The sequence below is a fragment of the Desmodus rotundus genome, unplaced genomic scaffold (assembly GCF_022682495.2).
Source record: "Desmodus rotundus isolate HL8 unplaced genomic scaffold, HLdesRot8A.1 manual_scaffold_540, whole genome shotgun sequence".
Taxonomy (NCBI): domain Eukaryota; kingdom Metazoa; phylum Chordata; class Mammalia; order Chiroptera; family Phyllostomidae; genus Desmodus; species Desmodus rotundus.
In genome coordinates this window covers 1-15,837 of record NW_026527633.1, presented here as the reverse complement: position 1 = coordinate 15,837, position 15,837 = coordinate 1, and the positions used below count along the sequence as shown (strand labels likewise).

Genomic DNA, 15,837 nt, shown 5'->3' with positions numbered 1-15,837 from the left:
ATTTGTGGACTTAACGCTATCAAAGAGCCTGTTGGCCAAGTTATGCTACTTTACAGATAAGGAGACTGAGGAGCCTAGAAAGTGTGTAACTTGTCCAAATGCACACAGTCAGTCAGTGACAGGGCCAAGGCTGGCCTCCATCTGGCTAGGCCCAAAGGCCACTGCACTGCTGGGTCCAGCCAGGCCTGAGCCCTGCACTTGTGGCTCAAGGGTCCCAAAGACACGCAGAGGCATCAGAACAGGAAGCAGACACCATACAGGCAGCACCTGCAATCATTCACCTTTAATTGTATTAAAAGTTCCAGTGATTGCCTCCCCCTGACCCGCCACCCCAACCCCAGCCACAAGTATCACAGGCAGCAGTAGGCAAGAATGGGGTTGGAATGCCAGAGGGGCCTGTTCCCCTATGGACCACATCCTCAGTGATGGCCAAACGCCAGCAAGCTCCGTAGGCTTCCCGTGTCCACCAGGCCCTGCCCTGCCCTGCTTAGCTCAGAGCTCTGTAGGCCCAAGCTCTAGGATGAGCATTGAAGCCCCCATTCCTTCTCACCACTGGATCTCTCATCAACTCCAAGGGCCCATCTGGCCCCACAGAAAACGCATTATCAGCCATGGCCTGATGGCATCTAGTGGATACGCTTCTGCAGGAGGGCCCAGGCTTCCTCCACCTTTGGGCAAGCCAGAATGTTGGGAGGAAGGGAGGACAGAGTCAGACAGGAACCCACTAGCGACTCCATCCCCACAAACCAGCCTTCCCTGGGCACCAACCTGGCGCTGGGTGACATGTGGCTCCCATAAGGTGCTCAGCACCACGTGGCTCTGGTCCACAAGCTGCTGCCCGTTCATCTGGCTCTGCAGCCGGCTTTGAGCTGCGGCCTCACTCAGGCCATCCCTCTCCACAATTCGTCTTACAGCCTGGACACAGACATGACATTTGTTGGACGGCTGGCTTAGAGTGGACGCAGTCTGCAGTCTGCAGTGGAGATGGGTGGCAAGTGGGCTCCAGATACCTCAGTCTCAGGGATGACAACGGTCCACACCTCATGCACCATGTTCTGCCAGCCGGCTTCAAGTAGCATGGCGGCTTCAATCACGCATACCTGCTTTCCTATAGGGAGACCCTAGTCACTGCCAGCGGTACCCTGCCGCTTGCTACCAGTCAGAGAGCCAATGAAACACAGCTCCTGGCAAAGGGGATGGTCTGGCTTGGAGTGGGGAAACTCTTAGGAAAAGCATGTGCTTAACTGCATCCCTCAGCCACTCCCATCATCCCTCCCACTCACCCTCAGACACAGCGAGGTCTATCTCCTCTCGGGCCAGCTTTGCGATAACTGGCCACATGATGTCCGTGAGCATCTTCAGCTGCTTCTGAGGAGCAGGATAGAGGGAGTGGGCAGTGGTTGGAGACGGAGCCAGCCCAAGAGATGAGGTAGTTGGGACAGATGAATGGGAACTGGCATTTTGAGCCAGACCAGAGAGGTCCACTGGGCCCCAACCCCTGGGTCTATAGCAGCTGAGAACCTCTGGAGGGTGTGCATTTACCTTGTTGCCAAAAACCCGACTGCCCAGGACCTTCCTGTTGATGGTGCCATCTTTATGGAGAATATCTAGATGACAGAGACAGAGAACTGGGCAAGGAGACCAGGCCATCTCCCCACTTGAGGCCTCCTTCAGTTCTGTCCAGTTATTACCTGTTCCAAAGGTTTCCAACACAGGCTGGTAGGCAGGACCACCTGGGGCATAGGCCCGATGGCCCAGTTGGTCACTGTCGATGATGAATGCCCCCAGGCCCTTCAGCCGCTGAGATATTGAGCTCTTCCCAGAGCCACTGATGCCTGTCAGCCCAATCACATAGAGACCCGGGGGGAGCTCGGGCCTCTTCTGGGGGTAGATAAGAGGAACCCCAGTTACCAGGGTCCTCAGGCCCATGCTTGGGCTAAATCCTTCTGTCTCTGCCTTCCAGCATTTCCAGCCCACCCAAGCAGTGGGGAGGAAGGGAGGACATGCTTACATGTGGAGGCCGAAGCAGGTTTCCCAGCATCCGCTGGCGGAAGCTGGAGGAGCTGACTTTGTCCTCTTCATTTTCCTTGTGACTTAGGTCCTTCAGTAGCTGGATCTGGTACAAGGCAAGCTCTTCCAGGCCCTGAAGTAAAGGAGGAGGGGTGAGGAGGGGGAAGGAGGGCTGAGATGAAGAAGGGCAGACACTGACACCCAACTTGTCCCCTTTATCCTCCCCTACTTACCCCAGAGGTAGAACTGGCCTCAGAGGACAACCTGGGAACAAGTTCCTCCTTGCTTCTTTCTACCACCTTGAGCCCTGTCTTCTGAAGTCTGGGGTTATGGTACTTCGAACAGCCTCCCCTCCCCCTCGCCCCCAACAAAGGCCTTCCCCATCCCCATCCACTCCCTCTGCCAATCTCCCTTGGGGGTTACATTCTCAAGGCGGAAGCGGTTGACGGCCATCCCCCCACGATAGGTCTCCTCGCTGACCACCAGGAACTCCAGGGAGGGGTCAGAGCCAGCAGGCCCATAGGGGTCCAGCAGGGGTATGATATCAAAAGTCAAGGAGGGCTTGATGTCCACCAGGAACTCACTCAGATGTTCCACACGCTCTGCGTAGGGTTGGAGCAGCTCAGGGAGCAACTTGCCTGAGAAAGGAGCCCAGAACAGTGAGACTTTTTTACTGGGAAGAGTATGGACCAGTTGGGGGAAGAGTGTCCCTAAGCATCCTATCTCCAGAGGCGGGTGGCAGGAAGAAAGGGCTAAGCTGAGAAGTGGTCGGTGACGGGAAAGCTCCGACAGGAAGGCACCAGGGAAGCACAACAGTCCCTGCAAGGGCTGGCATGTGTCGGGAGAACTGGCAGTACCAGTGGGCACCAGAGCCAGACGGAGACTTTCAAGAACCGTATCATCCCCGAGTCTCCTCTTACTGTCTCTGCCACCGCTACCTACAACTTACTCACCCATTTATTCCCAGGGTCTCAAACTTTAGGGTTCCTCACCTGGAGACCTTGTTTAAAGTGCAGATTCCTTGGTTCCACCTTTGGGGATTCTGATTGAGTGGTGACTAAGCCACACACTGAGAAAGCTGCTTTTACTCATTTAACAAGATTTCCTTAGCACCAACTGAGTGCGGGGCACTGTGTGTGACGTTTGGGAGGGGTGGAAAGTAATGGATGGCCCCACCCTTTCTCAATCTTGGCAGTGGTGAGTGCAAGGAGTGTTGGGGGTTCTCCACCACCCTAATCCAGTGTCTCTCCCACTCACTCTTCAACAGGTCTTTGTCTGCTACTCCCACCACAAGCTGCTCCTGGGCCAGGACACACGAGACACTGAGCAACACCTTGTGGGCGTTGTGCAGGCGGTCAAATGTGCCACCCACAGCCCCTCGACGGTAGCCACGCACAGGCTGCTTTGGAGATCTGGCCACGGGGTAAGATGGTCTAATGGTGGAGGGTAAGGGATCATCCAGGGGCTTCACAGGCAGCTGCCCATGCTCATAATCGGGGTGTAGTAGCACGGAAGAAAGTTGCGGACAACAACTGTAACAGCTGGTGGCATAACGCTCTAGCTGCTGCTTGACTGGGTTGTGCTGGCTTCCATCCAGGGTCTGGAAGTCAGTCAGCACCACCTCCGGCGGGTGGGCCAGGTTCTGGACTGAGCTGGCTGCGGGAGGGTGGGAGGTGCTCTTGGTTCGGATATTGGTCAGCAGGATTCTGATGTCCAGGTTCGTGTGCATGTTGGCGCCAGCATATAAGTGCGTGATGAAATCGAGAACCTCAAACGTGGCCTGCACGGGGCTGGACTGGGGTTGAGCTGGGCCGTCCAGGCTCATGCCCGGCTGCAGGTGTACATAGAGTGTGTGATTCACCAACCGGGCCGCGGAGGTCAGGAGAGGCGCCAGGCGAGGGGCCAAGGAGGCCAGCGGCGTCGTCAGCACCAGGAGGCCCGACCGGAATAAGGCCATGCCGCCTAGGCCTGTAGAAGGGGAGACCAATAGAGGGAGACTGAGGGGGGTGTGCCCGAGGTTGATGTCTGTGGGGGACCTTGGACCCAAGGGAGGGGACATGGAGAGGGGCGAGGTCTGTGCCAATCGAGAGGAACACATGGGAGGGGACGGGGCTTAGTAAGCAGCGCCTCGGGGCTGTGCTGTAAGACTCGGTTTCCTCATTTGTAAGACGGGAAGGTGAACTTGCTGAACTGAATCTAAATCCTGGAAGAGGAAACTGAACAGGAGCCCCTGAGTCATAGGGCTGGGGATCCAGAAATCTTGGGCCCTCCTGCTAAGCTTCACCAGGGTCTTCAACGAATCAAAGGAGGGGACTAAAAGCAAACAGTCAGGCTTGGCTAGGCCCCCCACTTACTGGTATCTCCGGGGTTTGGTTCCACTTTTAACACCGCTGAAGACTTTCCCCAGATGCAACCCGGAAACACTGATTTAGGAACTGTGACTCCGCGCTACGGAAACGGAGAAAGGCCATTTCTGTCTGGAACAGCGCTCTCGCGAGATTTAAAAGGGGGCGGGGCGGAGTTCGGAGGCTTGGGAAATGAACCCTACTCTCCAGACCTCTGCCTCACCGGGGCTGAGCAGAGGAGGACAAAGCGAGCTTGAAAACCCATTTCACGAATGCCCTTCAGACCCTGACTGAAAAATTGGCTTCAGCCAGGTCATCAAAGGCACAACTACAAAGGCAGAACACCTGGCTTTCTTAATAAATTACAGAGACCGAAGTGAGAGGTCACAAGGTAACGCTTAAATTAGGGCTCAGCGTTCCTGGAGTCCTCCTGCTCCCCCCCAGTCCGAGGGTCCTCACGTGGGCGGCCACAGGAAAGCTCTGGCCACGTCCGCATTTCGCCGATGGGAAAATTGAGGTCCTGTATGTTTCAGGAACGTTTAGGGAAGTAATGACGGATGCCATGTATTGTGACTCCGAGGCCGCCGTGGGATGCCCTACATATCCCATAAAACCAGTGACGCGCCAGTTTGCAGGGGAGAGGCGGAGGAGAGCTCTGCGTGTGAGCTCCGTAGCGCCGCCAGAGGATGAAAGGGGTCGGGACAAAAGCGGGCAGGAGCCGAAGCCGAGGGCTTACTGTGAAGCTAGTGAGTGCTGGGAACGCTGGAATTGGTAGACTCCGTGAAGGGGAGAAGCCAGGTTGCCATCAGGAAAGATTTCAGGTAGTTTGTGGCAGGGACATAGGCAGGGACAGGGTAGCTGAGGCCCCTTCCTGAACCTTCCCCCGGAGAAGCAGAAGAAGCAGGCAGTCCAAAGGCTCAGAGCAGACCACTTTCTAGAAGTACGGGCAGGTCAGGAAGCGGCGCCTCCTTGCCCCAAGGTCCCACACAAAGCCCCAGGAACCCCAGTAGGTTCCTCTCTATTCCCACTGCCAGGCCCCCGGTCGTCCTCCTCCCCCTCTCCTCGTCTCTCCCTCAGTACCATCCCCTCCAGGGCACCCCTACCCCTTTCCTCTGCCTGAAACCTGCTCCCCCAGTTTCCATCCGTTCTCCACCCCTCCCTCCAGCACCCAGCTGGGGAGGGAGTTAGGAGACAGGCTCCACACCCCGCAGGCCCTTTCAGGGGCTCCTGCCACTCACTCCACCTTCTCTGGCTGACCTCAGGAAGGAGGACAGGCCGCTGGGTGGACGGGCCAGGCCCGGGGCTTCAGCTAAACCTCCCGGTGAGAGGCAGCTTCTGGGCTCTTGGGGATCTCTCCCCCTGAGTTTTGCCCAGGGAAGGGGGCAAGGTGAAGGGTGAGTGGGGCTGTTTCCTTTTAATTCACTTGGCCTTACTTCTTCTTTCCACGTCTGGCTTCTGCATGGGACTACAGTTATAAAACCAGTCACACCACTGGTAGTAATAATACCCATGCCTGCCATGAAGACCTCTATGCCAGCACTTTCAGGCATCGTCTCGATTAATTCTTACTCTGACCCGTGACACAGGTGTCATACCCATTGTACAGATGAGAAAATAGGCTCCCAAAGGGTAGAGGACTTGCCCAAGGTCCCATGACTAGTGGCCAAGTCACAACCAGACTGCTCCCCACCCCCACACCCCGCAAGTCCGCCTAACTCCTACTGCTGCAGGTAAGAGCAGTGGACTTGAGGCGTGACCCTGGCTAGCTCTTCCCTCATCCCAGGAGGTTTCCCGGTAGGTGTAACCTGGGCTAACAAGGTCTTTCCAGATTGCCCCCTCGCGGTGCAGTTCTGCCCCATTTTCCAGAACCGCACATCCCCGGGGACGCAAAGGAGACAGAAGGAGACCATGGGGACCAGGCCTTTATTGTGGGGTGGCTCGAGGTGCGCTGAGCTCAGGGTCCCCCAGTTCCCCAGCTCCGGCCTCGGTTCCGGCACCGTCTCGACCCTTGGTGGGCTTGTCACTGAACACTGAGCGGTGCATGGCAGCGACGTAGCTGCAGCCGCTGGGGTCGGCGAGGCGCAGCCGCATCAAGGGCAGGATGCGCTCAGAGCTGAAGTAGCGCAGGGCGGGCTGCGGATCGCGCAGCGCCGTGAGGAAGACCTGTGGAGGAGGGAGGAAGTGTGTTAGCGGGCACTGGGTACGAGGTCTCGCCTGCCGCCCCCAGCTCCGGGAGCCCTGCCTGGCACCCACCTCTGTCACTTCCTCTGGGTCCTGCGCCTTCTCGCGGAAGACCTGCTTGCTGTGGCGCTGGTATTGGGAGAAGAGGTTTCGGGTCTGGGCGTCTACATTGTCCAGCACCACGCGGAGGCCGTCCTGGAACTTTTCCTGGAAGGCGGTGCGCACGGGGCCGCACTCGATGAGGCTCATACTGCCGACCAGAGAGCAGCAGAGCAGCGAGTGGGCTAAGGGCCAATGAGGGCAGGGCCCCCGGCCTGGCCCCCAGCCCCCTGCTACCAGGCCGCACGGGGAAGGAGGGTGGGAAGGGGCAGGTGGTTAGAGAGCGAGCACTTGAAAAGGGGTTCGCTGCCCGAGAGAGGCTTTCACATCCATCTGAGGCTGTGAGAGTGGCTCTGAAATCAGAATTCCAACTTGGCTGGGAAATGTGCTGTGTGACCCTGAGGTAGTCAGCGAACCTCTCTGGACCAGAGCTTCCCAATAGTAATAGACACCTCACTAACTAGGTCGTACATGTGCCGTGGGCCCAGAACAGTGCCTGGCACACAACAAATATGGGCTGCAGTTGGGGGTGGGGGGCGGGCAGGGAGCCCGCCTAGGAGCAGCTCCAACGAAAGGAGACAGGATGTGGGGGTTCCCAAAGTCGGGCTTCAGAGGGCTCCAGGGGCAGGGCAGTGACTCACTGGACCCTGAAGGGCAGCAGCAGAACCGCCAGACTCTCACATAAACCTTCGATCGCGAACTTGCTGGCACAGTAAACATCGTTGAAGGGCAGCCCTATTGAGGGAAGACGAGGCTGCTGAGAGGCGGAGGGGCACGCATCTGCAGAGAGAGGGCTGCGGGCCGGTGTCCCTCTCACCCTGCCAGGCCCCTTCCACTCACCCATCAAGCCTCCCATGCTCCCGGTGACCAATATGCGTCCTGAGCGACGGCGCTTCATGTCTGGCAGGAAGGCCTGAAGCACCCGCACCATCCCGACCAAGTTCACGTTCAGCACAGAGCTCACAGCGTCAGCTGAATGCACCTCCAGTGGCCCGAGCAGGCCCTGGCCAGCGTTGCACACTGTGGGGAGAGGTCTAACTCCATGTGCCTCACACACCGCCCTCCGCCCCAGCCGGACCCCTGGTGCTCCCCGGGCCTCCGGACACCTACGTCTGGACACAGGGCAGGGAAGGCTCTGGCATGCGTTTTGGGGAGGCTCACCCAACACGTCCACGCGGCCCTCGGCCACATGTGCTCTGGCTGTGGCCACGGAGTCTGCATCCTGCACATCCAGCTGCAATGTCTCCAGGGAGCCGGGGGGACACCCTTGGGACTCAGCTGCCTCCCACAGCGGGCCCTGCGTGCTCAGGTCCCGGAGAGTGGCATACACTGGAGGCAGGGGGGGAGGAAACGAGGATCTGAATGTTCTGCTTAACTTACCCAGATTCTCTTGGACCCAGGGCCGCTCCCTCGTCTTTCCGTCTTTCCACACAAATCCCCTCATGTACCTTTGAAGCTCCGTGATGGGTCTGACGCCAGACGCACGGCCAGGTGCAGGCCGATGCCGGAGGAGCAGCCGGTGATGAGCACCACAGTGCGGTCCATGGGGAGAGGTGGGTGGGAGAGGCTCAGGAAGTGTCAGGCTCTCCTCTCTGGACAAGATAACATGTGCTCTGCCCCGCCCATGCCTGCAGAGGTCTCCGCCCCTTGTTGTGTCTTCAGCACCACCTCAAGGCTGAACCCTCCAGAGGTCCTTGGCTGATCTCCCCACTCTGCTCTAAGGTCAAGGCAAAGATGAGGCCACTGCTTGGAACACCCTTCCCCATTGCTGGTCAGAGGCAGGGCGGAACTTTGCAATCGGGAGGTGAAGGCTCCCGGGCGGGCACCGAGAGCCCCGGGCAGATCTTCCCACAGGGACGACTGTAGTTTCCACAGTTTGCTACTGACAGCGTGAAAGGAGATGATTTGGGAAGGCACTTTAGGTCAAAGGTCAGGGATCAGTATTAAAAATGGGGCGACTAGGGCAAAGGGCGGGGAGAACAGCAGCCTCACGCTGGGTCTGTGCTATAACCCTGGCCCTCCAGGCACCGTAGCAGTGACATTCAGACAGACAGGCCCAGGCAATTCACCAGTTTATTAAGTTGTATTAAAACAGTACTTCGACCCCAAATTTGGGGTGGTGGGGGAGGGCAGATCACTTCCCTCCAAATCTCCTTCCCCAGATCTGACTGGCAGGTCTTGACTTCCTTCTCCCAGGCCTGGGGACCTCCAGTGACACCCGCCCAGCTCCAGACCCTGGGAACCTGCATGGGCCTGGGGTTTGGAGGGGAAATGGCCCACGGGTGGTTAATCTGTCACAAGGAGCCAGCCACCCACCGGGGGTAATATTTGAGGAAGAGCTCCTTGGCCAGGTCCACGGTGTCACCTTGGGGCTGGTCAGGGTACCTCCGTGTGTTGAGGACAAAGGTCTGCTCCAGCTGGAAGGCGTTCTTATCGAACTGGTGCTGTTGGAAGGGGGCGCCTTGGACCAGGCTCTCAACCAGCATGTCCAAGAAGAGGCGCCAGCGGGGGGTGTAGTAGTCGGCCACCAGTCCTGCCAGCTGCTTGTTGGCGTAGTCGAGAATGTTGCCCTCCGGCCCCCAAAGCGTCAGCTGGTAGCGGCTGTTCTGTTCATAGAAGCGGGCCTCGGCCTCGCTGACCGCCGCGGCCCGGGCCTGCTCCAGCTGGCGGCCCAGCAGGAAGTGACTGTCACTGGCCAGTATACCGTCCAGTGAGGGCAGAAGCTCGTAGGCCAGGATGCCTGCTGCCCTCAGCAGGGGAACCAGCTCCTTGCTCAGGTAGGCAGTCCTCACCTCCTCGTAGTACAAGCTGACCAGCTCCTGGACCGCCTGGCGACTGACGTCCACCAGGTCGTAGCGGAAGGCCGGGCTGGCGGCCAGGGTGGGGATGGCTGTCAGCAGCAGCCTCCAGGCCTCAAACACGTCCGATCGGTTGTACCAGACCGTGGTAGCCATCTGGAGGGATGGCCGCCTGACGAGTGGGCTGCGATTGTGGCCACTGCAGGCGTCGCCGGAGCAGTTGTAGACGCTCCTGAGAAGTAGCCTCCATGCTGCCTCCGCGCCCCCGTGGGAGACCCCATACCGCCGGGCTGCAAAGCTGGTCACCCAGGCCCCCAAATCTGTCACTGGGTCCTTCCGCCAGCCCAGCTCAGCCATGAGGGCGTAGACCACTTCGTTCTGCTCGATGCCTTCAGGGGCCATGCCCGTGCCTGCCATGGTGGAGTTGGGGAAGAGGCGGGCGGCCGCAGGGCCTCGGTTCACAGCCTCCAGGGCCCCAAACAGGCCGTGGTTGCCACCAAAGTTATGCAGCATGCACCAGATGAAGGGCTGGCCCTGGAAGGAGGCCGTGCGGTTGTACACGGGCTGGCTCTCAGCAAACAGGTCCAGAACCAGGAGGCGGCCACGGGGCACTGCCCTGAGTACCGCCCCCACCTGCGCAGGGCCCCAGAACTGGGGCTGGTGCTGGAAGAGCCAGCCTTGGAGGAGCCATACAGCATCAGGGTCCACTGTGGTTGGGGGGGTGGGGGCAGAGAAGAGAGGTGATGAGAAGAGCGGAGAGGTCAAGGGAATATTCACCCCATTCTACAGATGAGGAAACAGAGGTCCTGAGAAGTGAAGTGACTGTCACAGGCACCCCTTTCCCCTGTACCCCCAACCAGCAGGGCACTTCCTCACACACACCCTTCCTCTCTCGTTCTCCCCGAGCTGGCAGCTCCAGACAGGTGCTAATGGAACCTGTCGAGCTTATGGAACATCTGAATCACAAGGAGGGCTGGTTAAAACACACGGTCCTAGGCTCCAGCCTGGTCATCTGACTCAGAACGTGGGGGCGGGTAGGGAGGAGGTTGAATGTGCAGATCTGACAGGCCCTGGGCCCAATCAGACTGGGGGCAGCGCTGCTCATGGAGCCCTGAGCCAACCGGCTCCCCTCCTGTGTGCCAGAGAGGCCACCCCCGAGCCCCTCCTGACCTGGCTCCAGTCCTCCCTTCCCTGTAGGTAGCAGGAAGGAACGCTTGGTTCACGTTGGTGCTCCAGGAAGGGCACCTCACAGCTTTGGGCACATTCTCCGATCTCTGGCCCGCGTTAAGTACCTCAGCTTGGAGGTAGAGACCAAATAAAATACGGGGTGGGCAAAAGTAGGTTTACAGTTGTGAGTACTTGTAACACAGGGTTTGTTCTTGTATTATTATTTATTATTTTGTCATTTGCGTCACAACTGCAAACCTACTTTTGCCCACCCCTGTATTTTCAATAGCCCGCATTTATCGACACTTTACTCTGGGCCGGGCATCCTTCTACTCCTGAGGAAGCCCCACGTCACAGACGAAGCAACTGAGGCACCAGGAAGGAGGTGACTTGTCACAAGTCGCACAGGCAGACGGGGGCTGTGCCAGAGCATGAGCTCAGAGGCCCCTCTCAGCCAGGGTGATCGAGTGAGATGATGGTTGCATGCAAACCATAAAGTGCTTAGCGTCAGAGTCTGGTGTTATTCCCAGTCCCTGTTCCCAGCCCCACCCCTGAGGGCCCAGGAGCTCCCGTTCCCCGCCTCCCGCTGGCGCCAAACCTGTGGTCATGGCCTGGTAGACGGCGGCAGTGGCTGCGGTGAGGTAGGAGGGCTCGGAGGACGGGGGCTGCATCTCATTGAAAGTGTCAGCCCCGTAGATGTGATCGGTGCCAAACTCTTTGGTCAGCTCCCGCAGGAAGAGGCTCCCCACAATAGGGAACAGGGGGTCTTGCGGAGCCAGAAGGAAGGAGCAGGAGTAGGAGCAGTTGAAGTGCCCCCAGCTGCCCATCTGGGTGACATTGACCCGAGGGAACACCCTAGTTGGGGGTGAGAACAGTCCAGACATTTACTGGAGGCCGACACAGTATTCATCACCAGTCTCATTAACCCCCCTTCAGCTCCTGGGACTCATCCTGGTCTCTCCTGCCTCCGTGCCTTTGCACATACTGTGTGCCCCAGGCCTGGAGTCCTTTCCTCCTCCCTCCCTGTGTATCCAGCTGGTTACGCCTTGACAGCTTTTAGGTTTGTCTGGAAAGCTTTTGCTGTCTCTCCTCTCCCACTGTCTGCAACAAGCAGCACTCGCTTTCCAAGGTCTGGCCCAGTACTGCCACCCCTCTGAGCCCTTGCTGCCCCCTTCCCCAGGCGGAAATGACCTTGACAGACAAGTGGGCCCTCTGTACTGCAGTCCCCCCTCCCCTGGCCAACCTACCTCCCACCAGGGGCAGGAACTCAGTGCATCTGGGTCCCTGTCCCCCCAGGGCCCAGCACAGAGCCTGGTCTGGCAGCCCCAGACAGCCCGACACACATTCACTGCCTGTGTGCACGAGGCTCCTGCCTCCCGGGTTGGAGAGACGAAGGGGCAGCCAGCGAGGCCAGCAGCACACACTGAGCACCGTGACAGTGGAGGAAATGGTGCTCATGGGCATGAAGGAAGTGTCAACCACCACTGGGGGTGCCAGCAGGACTGCCTGAGGGAGGGGAGGGCTCAGCTGGGCCTTGAAGCATTTTTCCAACCACAGGAGAGGAGGAGGGGTAGCACAGAGGGGCCAGAAGGGCAGAGACCAGTGCACCCCAACTACCACTCGTAGAGCTGCCTTTTGCTAAGACTCCATCCCAAGCTACGCATACTCGTATTTTACAAGGGAGGCAGCTGGGGCACAGAGCGATCACATGATCTGTCCAGGGTCACGTGGCTAGTGGGTGGCAGGGCCAGGAATTGAGGCAGGGTCACGTCCAGAGCTTCAGTTTTTCTTTAAACCATGTCTCACAGGAGAAGATAAATTCCATCTCTGAGCTGAGTGGGTGAGGGTGGGGGGAGCCTCACCTGGTTATAGCCTTGGGGACGTGCCCTGCAAATGCCGGCAACACGGGGATCATGCCGAAGGAGCGCATTCGGTCCAGGATCCGATGCTGAGGAGGATGGAGGAGGAGCTGGTGATTGTGGCCCGGGATGCGAGGCCCTTACTCCCCCAGGGCACAGAGTCCTTAGGGCCCAGCTAAGAGCCTTGACACCTGGCCAGATACCACCTTCCCTAGGCTTGTTACTGTCTAGCCCAATTCTGTGCCCTCCCTTCCCTACTATTAGATTGTAATTATTTACTTTTAGAGAGAAGGTAAGGGAGAAAAAGAAGGAGAGAAACAAAGATGAATTGTCTCTCATGCACCCCCAACTGGAGACCTGACCCACAACCCAGACATGTCTCCTGACTGGGAATCGAACCTATTACCTTTTGGTTTGCAGGCTGGTGCTCAATCCACTGAGTCACACCAGCCATGGCCCCTTTGGCATTATTTTACCTGCAGGTAAAGCTGCTTGAGGTGCCAGGAGTGGGGCAGGGGGCCACCCCAGGTGTGCAGGTTGCCCATGCGCCCCCAGGCCAGGAAGGCAGGACCAGTGAAATACTCATCGATCTCTGACTGGGTCAGGCCCAAGGCCAGGTACACCTGCAGAGGAAGGCAATCCCCATACACATAAATACACTGATCTCCATTCACTGAACACTCACTCACCTCTTCTCTGTGCTGTGGCCTACAGTTACTCAGACAAAATGCAACCCCCACCTGCGAGGAGCCCACAGTTCAGTAGAAAGAGATCTGTGAACTGGTGAGTTTACTAATATGTCACCCTTGTCACACGGGTGTCCTGGGCACAAAGGGGCTCTCCCCCAAACGAGGAAGGGGTCTTAGGAAACCTCATGAAGCAAGGCTGGCTAGAGTGATGGGTGAGGAGAGCTCTGTGGGGAGCCTAAGCACCCCAAGGTTCAGCCAGAGCCCAGAGGGCCCAGGGGTGGAAGCTCTCGGGTCTGGCAAAGACAGAAGACCATGGCACGCTCCTGAGTGTGTTAGTGGAAGGTCTGAACCAATTCGCATTTCAGAAAAGGGGCACTCTGGCTAGCAGAAAGCCGAGAGTCAAGAGGCCTGTTCAGAGGCTCTTGTGGGTGCCCAGGAAGGGGGGCATGAGAGCCTGAACTAGGGCCATGACTAAGGATGACGAGGATGAGGCAGGTCAGGAACTGCCAATGAGACAGAATCTGCAGAAGCAGAAGACTGAGTGGACATGGCGGGGGGGCATGGGGCGGGGGGCCCTGACTTCTCAAACTGTTAACAGCAGCGTGCTGGGGTCCTGCTCTCCATACGTGTTCCGATGTTTGTCTCAGCAGTGGGAGCCGCAGTTTGCAGGTTTGCTGAGGGCTGGAGCCATCGCGCACACCATAGCCACTTCCTGGGCCCTTATGATCCCTGCGCCAGACGCTGTGCTGATGTGGGGGTGGGGATGGTGATAGGGCTGGGTCCCCTGGGGTCACCTATGCCCTGGGCACGTACCCGCTGCCAGATGGCCTCCTGGCCGCTCCAGGCCAGCGCCAGGTTGATGCCATTCAGAGCCATCCAGTCAATCTCCTGCTCCCAGCGGGCCCAGTCCCACCACGCGAAGGAGTAGCTTTGTGTGCACACGTTCTGGTAATAGCGGTACCTGCGGGCAGGGGTGTGAGCTGGGGTGTGTCCCTGATGCCCACAGTCCTGGAAGAGCTCAGAGGGCCGCTGGACCCCAGATCTAGCCCAGAGGGGAGGAGTTCCAACTGTGGCCCCTCTACTGCTTCACTTGGGGATCTACCCCAGGTGGAGCTCAGACTCAGGACCTGAGCTTCTGAGGTGCCCACCCATCGGCCCCCAGCACTCCTTCAGGGCTCAAGAGTCCTGCTGTATCTGAGAGAGCACATTCCATTCAACCCTCCCAGAGTCCCTGCTCCATGCACAGCGTTGTCCCTAGCACAGCGTTGAAGTGCTGTCTGGCAGAGCTGGTCCCTGTCTTGGAAGGGGGAACACATCACCCCCATGCAGTGAGGCAAGAGCTGGAACAGAGGCCTGTGAAAGGCCTGTGGGTTGTTCCCCAGTAAGCATCTTTGAAGACAGGGTGGGCAAGCAAAGAAATGGCATTTACTGATCACCAATTATGCAAATCCTGCTCCCATCACCATGCAAATCCTCAACCAACACTGCACGGTAGAGGTCATTGTCTCCATTTTTCAGATGAGCCGACCAAGGCTCGGAGAGGCAAAGTGACTTGCTCGAGGACACACAGCTTTTAGAGGCTGAGGAGTGGAGTGAGTAGTGAAGCGCAGTCACTATGTTCAAGCTGCTAAATTGCGTAAATCAAGTAGGTTGCGACGTGGGGAGACATACTCTGTTCTTGTTTTAACTCATCTGGGAACTAGACTTTTGATCTTTCCTGTCCTGCACCAATGTTTGGATATACAGCAAACCTCCTGATAACGCTTGGATTATTCCTGAAGGACTAAGGAACAAATGGTCATATCCACTCCACAGGATTACCTGGGACCCACCCAGAGGTTGAGTGCAAGATGATTCTTCTCAAGAATGCACCTTTTACAGCTAGTGCCCTGAACACGCCCCCATCTCGTCTGATCTTGGGAAAATGTACCTTTTACTGTAAGAACTCTTAGCGTTTCTTTCTTCTTGGAAACACTCTTGATTATTGCTTATTTGTGTTTCCAGTTTATAAACCCTAAGACCCTGGAATAAACCTTTATCATTTATTTCTACCCAAAGCTTCTAGATTCTTTTTGAGTTAGCTGGACAAAGCAGAGCTGGGATCTGAAGCCAGAGGTGTGCGGCCCTAAGGCTAGCGCTTTCTACCAGCCCAGCGCTGGGGTGGGGAGGGACTTGAGCGAGGTGTGCGTGCGGGCAGGAGGCTAGAGGCAGCGTTCCGGGAGCCGACGGGCGGGTCCCGCCGGTACCTGTTGGGCGTGGCCTCGGTCAGCTCCTCCGGCAAGGCGGGCAGCGGCTGCGGCAGGTGCAGCTGAGAGCCCGACCAGGCCACGTGGCAGCCGCAGAAGTCACGCAGGTAGCGGTGCAGCCCCGCGGCAGCAGCTACGCCCGTGGAGCCGAGCACCCGCACCTGCGCCCCAGAGCCGCCGCCGCTCAGGCGGTAAGTGTCCAGGCCGGACTCGGCCGCCAGGGAGCGCTTCACCGACACCGAGAAGGCGGCCGCTGGCCCGGGCCCCAGCAGCCGCTCCAGCAGCGCCCGCACGGCCTCTGCCTCCCGGGCCTCATCCCCTGCCGGGGCACCCTGCACGGCCAGTAGCAGGAACCCCAGGGCCGTGGCCACCGCCACCACCTCCATGGTCCAGCGGTGTCAGCCCGCCCATGGAAAAACCAATGCGAGACTCGGACGTAGGGG

At 58.3% G+C, this 15,837-nt stretch overlaps 3 protein-coding genes across 5 annotated transcripts; all 3 read right to left on the bottom strand.

Annotated features, from left to right (window-relative positions):
* Positions 1-274: 274 nt before the first annotated feature.
* Positions 275-4,493, bottom strand: COASY (Coenzyme A synthase). 3 transcript variants are annotated; one of them, XM_045189954.3, is made up of 10 exons: positions 4,365-4,493; positions 3,268-3,978; positions 2,434-2,648; positions 2,012-2,143; positions 1,692-1,878; positions 1,543-1,607; positions 1,284-1,368; positions 1,011-1,108; positions 769-915; positions 275-668 (listed from the first exon to the last, which is right to left on the bottom strand). In XM_045189954.3, exons 2-10 carry the CDS (start codon positions 3,965-3,967, stop codon positions 627-629), a joined length of 1,671 nt encoding a protein of 556 aa, XP_045045889.2. In that variant the 5' UTR covers positions 3,968-3,978; positions 4,365-4,493; the 3' UTR covers positions 275-626. The 3 variants fall into 3 exon arrangements, with proteins under 3 accessions (XP_045045889.2, XP_024409285.3, XP_045045888.2); XM_045189953.2 differs by having other exon boundaries at positions 276-668; positions 1,692-1,881; XM_024553517.3 differs by lacking the exon at positions 4,365-4,493 and having other exon boundaries at positions 1,692-1,881; positions 3,268-3,977.
* Positions 4,494-6,278: 1,785 nt separating this feature from the next.
* Positions 6,279-8,552, bottom strand: HSD17B1 (hydroxysteroid 17-beta dehydrogenase 1). The gene is made up of 6 exons (XM_024553962.3): positions 8,084-8,552; positions 7,797-7,964; positions 7,476-7,655; positions 7,277-7,370; positions 6,609-6,786; positions 6,279-6,518 (listed from the first exon to the last, which is right to left on the bottom strand). The coding sequence occupies exons 1-6, from the start codon at positions 8,178-8,180 to the stop codon at positions 6,279-6,281; spliced, it is 957 nt and encodes a 318-aa protein (XP_024409730.2). The 5' UTR covers positions 8,181-8,552.
* A 142-nt stretch (positions 8,553-8,694) lies between these two features.
* On the bottom strand, positions 8,695-15,790 carry NAGLU (N-acetyl-alpha-glucosaminidase). Its single transcript, XM_053917949.2, has 6 exons — positions 15,395-15,790; positions 13,962-14,109; positions 12,936-13,082; positions 12,463-12,548; positions 11,199-11,455; positions 8,695-10,140 (listed from the first exon to the last, which is right to left on the bottom strand). Exons 1-6 carry the CDS (start codon positions 15,778-15,780, stop codon positions 8,930-8,932), a joined length of 2,235 nt encoding a protein of 744 aa, XP_053773924.1. The 5' UTR covers positions 15,781-15,790; the 3' UTR covers positions 8,695-8,929.
* Between the last annotated feature and the right edge of the window lie 47 nt (positions 15,791-15,837).